The following is a 6,969-nucleotide window of genomic DNA, read 5'->3' as shown; positions in this document are numbered from 1 at the left end:
CATACTTCCAATACTCTTAAATGTACTCATGTATGTAGATATTAATTTTTTTTTTTAATAAGCATGATTGCATTTTGAAATAGTGAAATGTCGATATTGAAGTTATTGTAAGTTATGAATGTGAAAAGTCAGCCCCAAAACAGTGGGAAACCAGGTTAAGGGTCATCGCGAGATGACTTCCGGTGATGTGCGCGCGCGCATCTCGAGACACCCGAGACTCCGGGGAGGGGCGCTCTCATGCTATTTACGTTCGACCAGTGGCGCCCCCCACTCTGCGGCGACTATCGGCGAACACTCAAGTACGCCACTGTCCGCTCACGACTTCCAACCGACCGACGTCTTGGTACAACGTCCCGGTGATGATTCGGCTTCTGCTAACTGAACTCGTGGACAGATAATTTAAATAATATATAATATAAATAAATAACGAAAGCGCGACAGACATTTTTTTTTAAATAACTATAATTTATTAAAATATATATTTATATATATTTAGTATAAAACACGGGCTTGTGAAACTCTCCAACTCTCCATCTGCAAGACTATTCTATCTCTGTAATTTTTTTTTCGAAGCTCTCGAACTTTTTTTTTTTAAAATTTCGCTTTGCGTGTGTGTGATCAGTGATAATAATATTGAACGTGAGCGAAAATGTATCAACAAAGTTCAGAAGAAAAGACGTTCAGTAGTTCTGCGGAACAGCAGCAGCAGACTACGAGGCGCGAACAACGGGTCAGCAGGACTGAACAACACTTCACCAGGCAGGTCACCAGTCAACAGCGAGGTCAGCATTAAAAAAATTAAACCAAAAATCAAAAAAAAAAAAAAAAAAAAAAAAACAGATTTTTTCTCGAACTTCAATTCAAATTAAACCACAAGAAACAAAAACAACACAAAACATTCATCTTTTTTTTTCTTCATTTTCATCCATTTTCATTTGCATCTGCGATTTTTTTCCATGTCTCGACATTGTATTACCATGTATTTTTAATTGTGTGCGAATTTTGTGCGGAAGATCATCCGTTGGCCTATATTTAAATGCTGCGTAGCGGCCAATTGGCAAAAGTTCGAAAGGAAAGCCGAGAGGTAAGTGATATTTGCTAGCGGCAGTGGCGGCTAAATGCGGACTTCTCGGGACAGTGGCGTCCCGTCAATTAATAAAAAATGTATTTGTAATATTTATTCATCATGTTTTATATATGTATATGTGCATGCACTTTTCTATCGTTCGATGCGCGATCTTTCTCCATCTTGAAGCGTATTATATCATGATTTTTTTTATATTTATATATACTTGTATGTATGTGTGTATGTGTGTGTGTGTGTGTGTGTGTGTGTGTGTGTGTGTGTATGTGTGTGTGTTTAAAATAGCCGATGCTCAGAATGTGTCCATGTGGGTGAGCGGGGCACATTTTTATTATAACGAAAATACCACAGGAGAGCGTTTGGCACACGTGTCCATATATATATATATATATATATATATATATATATATGTATATATATATATATATATATATACATATATTTATAAAGTATGCTTTTGCATCGGTGGCGTAATTAACGCCCCCTATTCACATTGAAATATTTGAAAAAATTGTATAAGAACAGATTCATTTGGACCTGAGCGAATTCTTGGATGCTTTGAAAACAAAATTTGATTTAAAAACCAATACAGAATAAATTTTTTGCTAATGTTACATAATTTTCTTTGTTTATTTACTTGAAATTAAAAAAAAATTGTATCTGTATATGAGTCAGGCAGAAAAGAGGGTGGTGTATTATTTTGTTTGTATGTAGAGTACTAAAATAGGGGTAAAATTGAAGGGGGGGGGGGGGGTTTGTTGAAAATATTTTATTTTGGTTGAAAGATTCATTTTATATTGTTCTATATATTTACAACGATTATTGCATCGAAAGCATTATTGAATATTATATGTTAACATTATGCAGCGCCTCTCAAGCTTTCAAGTCCTGAATATTTGAGAATCGCTTATATTAAGAGTTAGCTAGTGTCAGAGATTGCTTCTCATGATACTTGGCTATATTTATTGCAATTATTAAATGCGAAATTACTTAAATTTTTAATGTTTCACACATTTGTACCAAAAAAATCAACACACCTATCCATATAAAATAATTCCGCATTGTGACTCTCAAGTGAAAGTGAAAAAAAATACATACAAATCGTATGTATATGTATATATGTATATATATAAAAAATGAACAAAAAGTGAAATTAAATCAACGTCAATACGTTTATGAGTGTGTGTGTGGACGTTTTTTCTAAATGAAATTGTGACCGATATGAGAATTTCGGTGTTTTTGTGATGGAAAATCAAAGCGATCGGATTTATATTTTGGAGAAACGTGACACCGCGGCATCCTTTATTTGAGCACGGCTATAAATACCTGTACGGTAGGTGCAAATTGTGAGCCATTCCTCCTGTGCGAAACTGCGAAGAGTCCGCCAGGTGTTGCCAGGTGGAAACAGAAAGAAAATAAAAGATGCGGGGGCGAATTCCGCCGTATAGGTGCCAACTTCGCCTCCAGAAAGGCCAGCCGTTAAAATGGAGTGATGATAACAATCGGATGCTTTTATTTTATCTCGCATATCGTAATCCTTTGTTCGCCGATGCGAAAAGAGTCATCTGTCGAATCAATATACACATGTATATATTTCTAAAATTATTTTAGATCTGTCAAAAGGATATTTATTATATAAATATTTTCGGTTGATTTGAAAAATAGCTATAAATTCAATTTGATACACAAACGGTGCATATATCATCGGAATGATTTTATCCAGAGATTTTCAAAGAATCTACTGAAATGCCTTCCAGCCATTTTGTTTCCCAAGAGTCAATGATGCTTTTTTATTACAAACCTCTTTTATGTTTCACTTACGATTACAATTCTGAAAAAGTTTTGCCTCTTATCCGATCGTTTTCATACTTTTGGCCATATTGCTTATTTTGGTCATCAATATAAGTAAATGTATCCTCCACCATTACGATGGTGAAAAAATATCTTATTAGACGCGTTTGAAAATTCTCCTACGAATAAGTGCCTGAAATTTATCCAGCGTTTGTTTAGACTCTTCTCACTTTTCGCCATGTCAGATTTCAATTGTCTAAACGCTTATAACTTTTTCTTTTTTCACTCTATATTTTTTTACATGGTATTAATTTAATAGCACAAATAGACAAGATTGTTCACAGCATTGTGCGTGCTGATAAAAGCAAAAAAACATTACATTTTTCAGAGAATTTCAGCCCTTTCCAAATACCGTACAAAAGTTATAAATCGATATTTGAGCCGTTATATTTGAAAGTAGTGGAAGTACAATTTTCAGTTCCAGAAACAGTTTGACTTAATTCACAAATTGTTATTAATTCGATATGTTCAGAATCTCGGAAAAGCAGAATTAATGCATTACAGTGAGGTTTTTTTAAAGGTTTGAAGGACATTTTATCAAAAACAATATATTTTTTTTATCTAAATACTTCCATTATTAAAAACTAACATGAATAATTAATATTTTTAATGCTGTCATAACATTCTACACAGCACTGGTTAAAATCATTCGTATCGATTAGCAAACATTTTAAATTCAATATTGCGTTCTATCGCTGGACCACATATTGTTCATCGAAGAAAAAAGACATTCGGCAGATCATATTTTCCTGGTAAACAAAGACAATAATTTGCAAGAAATTTTACTGGTTTTATCTGACGAATTACCAGGACAGATACTTAAAAAAACAAGAAATATATTATAGGCCACCATTATTTTTGAATATTGCAATAAAACGTTATATTTAATATTTTTCGAAGTTTCTCAAAATGAAGAAAAGTGGACTTATAAAAAGCCACTTTCAAATATTACGGCTCTTATGTATATAATATATCAATAATAGATAGTTTCAAATGAATAACTATAGATTTACACAAAGGAATAAACAAACAAACGTTGATGTTTATATCCATATGTATATTGTATAGTAGAATACATGTATACAGTTTTTTTTATGAAGTGTATGAATAAACACAATAAGGCAACTTTTGGTTTTGTTTGCGTATATATGTACATATGCATAAGTACATACAATGTAAAATTTATATAGATAAGTGCCTGGCGTTGTCCGTATTTATTCTTATCGATGAGAGATAATTTGCAAAATACACCAAAATAAACATACGAACTTCGCCCATTCATACATGACAAAAATTCCCATCGCCCATTCCCATCGCCCATTCCCTTCGCCCATTCATACATGTGACTTGAAAAGTCATCATAAATTATACAATAATAGAAACGGCTCACTTCAGAAAAATAAGATGTGCTAAAAAAAACCTCAACGAGGTTGAATTTTTAACATTAAAAATTTGACACACTCTCAAAAACCGTCTGAATTTTGTATGTGATTTTTTTTATTTTTAATTTGACCCTTCAGAATCACAAACTATCAAACTTCGAAATAAAACGCTTCTTTTAATTAAATAAAACTCGTCCGAATTCACCGACTATGCAAATCGTTTCACTGCAATTGCGATTCACGCATCGGCAAGTTTAATAACAGATCGTTTGCTTCGATTTAGAACTTACATACATACATATATGCATTCAAATTCATTGTTTACACAACGGGAAATATGATCTTTGTTTGAACACACGTGGAAAAAGTGTACTTTGGATAGAAATTTGTATACATGATCTCTATTTTGGAACGGATTATATCATTATATTACTTGGAAGCGCGCATTAAAACTTGGAAGCATTTCAACTATGTCATAAAACAAGTACAGAATTAAATAATAAACGTATGTATATAAGTACGACATATATGTATATGTATGTACGTATGTATGTACATTGCCGAGTGTAGAATAGCGACAGTTCAATCACATCATTGAATATAATGAACCGTCTGAATATCAATTTAAAATGAATATGTTTAAACAATTAGATTATCTCAGATATTAATCGCACAAAGAATATCATTTTGCGAATGTGCGATAAAATTTTACCGGTTTGTGTTCGTAAAGTTTTGTGTACAAGTATAATAAATACTAAGTGAGTTAACGCAGTGGACGGAAACGTGTACAATATTTTGGTCGACTATAAATTTGCAAATTGCGCAAAGTGCTAAAATACGCACGTATTGATTGATACAAGGCTACTTGTCAATACCATGCTGTTTGTTGATTAATTTTTTATTGCCAAACTTGAGACACTCATTAAAACCGAATCGAACTAAGTTTTTGTAGTGCTCGAATGTTTTTTTTTCAATTTGGAATTCGTCTTGAAATGAATTCAAATCAAATGATTAAGAAAATTTGATTATTTAGTATTTGATTGGTCAGTAACTGGAATAACATGATCAGGAAATAAATTAAATAGTTCTAATCATTCGAGTCAGTATAGAGATGGTCAAATATTATAAAAAAAAAATGTCAGTTTTATATATATCGACTAGTCAGTATTGTACAGTACAGTCAGTACATTGATGTCCGTGATGGTCCGTAATTGCGCATATGTGCATACATATGTATGTATATGCTAAATGAAAACACGCGATATTCTGATTTTACATATCTAATGGACATTTTGATGAATTTACTGACAGTATGTATTTACTGACCAAACTGATAAATTGACTGACTATTGAATCATATAGATTTTGATTCGTATAGGAAACTAGCCGAATTGCCTGGCGTTGCTTGGGTGAAAGTAGAAAAAAAATAAAAACAAATAATGTATAAGAAAAATTTGTACCCAGGCCATTGAGCAGGGATCTTCAAACATTTTAGAACAGGAGCCAAATTTTGGACCGAACTTGTCTAAAATTAACATTTTTTTTTCATTTTAGAGATTTAACAGTTTCAACACTGCCGAGTTTTGCGATTATTTTGTAGTTTAGTCTTTTGACTTTGAATAACGTGAGATAATATCTTGTATTTTGATTTTTTGATATATAATTGCTTTTTATTATTACTAAATTATATTCACAATACATCTTATATCCATTTTAATAGTTACCGTTCTACTGATCATTTTCTATTTTACAATTTTTATTTAATTTTGTCAGTAATCATATCTTGTGTCGAATTCGGTGGCTCTATATTGAAAAAAGTAAATTTGCAATTTTATAGTAGAACTAGCAGAACCTGACATGCGTTGCAATGCCAGAATAAGGCATGCAATTCACGTTCCCGTTCCACAGACATTCAATTTAAACATAGGTATTGATATATTTGCTGACGTGGGCCATCCGCTGTGTGTTTGTGGTACAGCCCTGAATGGCCAGTACATTCGAGTGTGAGGTAGGCGTGGCGCGATTATTGTCACACTCGCGGCGTGATGCGATGAAAGCGGGATAGATTTACTTTCGCGTCAGTAAAATTGTAATTACAAATATTATAATTAAGAGGTTTTTTTTCACAATAATCTTCCCGGACATGTATACAACAAATTTTGAAAGTTCCATCGTAATCGGTTCAGTGGGTTAGGAGCCTATTTGAGACACACAGTCAGACATTAAATTTTATATACATATGTATATAGAATATAGATTATTGACCACTTTTTGCTGTACAATTTGTATGAAATTTCGCACGTCTTTTAAGGATAGTCGAAGGTTATATGCACTTGTCTGGATTTAAGCGATCGTCGTGTTTTTTCGCGATAATTAAAAGAGGAGAGAGAACCTTTGAGCCGAATGATTCGACCTCGCCAATAATGATCGCAATGCGGATTCTCGCACAGACCGGTTTTGGGACACGGCTGAAAACTGGAAGAGAGGTTAACAGGACAAAAAAGAGAGATTGAGGGAGGGAGGGAGGGCACGCAGAGAGGATCGCGAGATGAGAGGACCGGTGAGCCGGAGTGTCCCGTTACAAAACGGTGTCGGTGCATCGGACCGTTTACTCGAACAAGTCGCTCACTTGCACACTCCACCGTGCACGTG

At 33.5% G+C, this 6,969-nt stretch overlaps 1 protein-coding gene across 1 annotated transcript in view; it reads left to right on the top strand.

Annotated features, from left to right (window-relative positions):
• Positions 1-284: 284 nt before the first annotated feature.
• sls (sallimus) overlaps positions 285-6,969 on the top strand; it is a 107,494-nt gene continuing 100,809 nt past the window's right edge. Inside the window, exon 1 of the mRNA XM_077446056.1 lies at positions 285-782. Within this exon, the coding sequence (XP_077302182.1) occupies positions 650-782 (133 nt within the window). The 5' untranslated portion in view covers positions 285-649. The remainder of the gene's footprint in view (positions 783-6,969) is intronic.

This window comes from Arctopsyche grandis, chromosome 2, assembly GCF_051622035.1.
Source record: "Arctopsyche grandis isolate Sample6627 chromosome 2, ASM5162203v2, whole genome shotgun sequence".
NCBI classification, from domain to species: domain Eukaryota; kingdom Metazoa; phylum Arthropoda; class Insecta; order Trichoptera; family Hydropsychidae; genus Arctopsyche; species Arctopsyche grandis.
The sequence above is the reverse complement of the archived record's forward strand: the minus strand, read 5'-3'. Positions and strand labels throughout refer to the sequence as shown.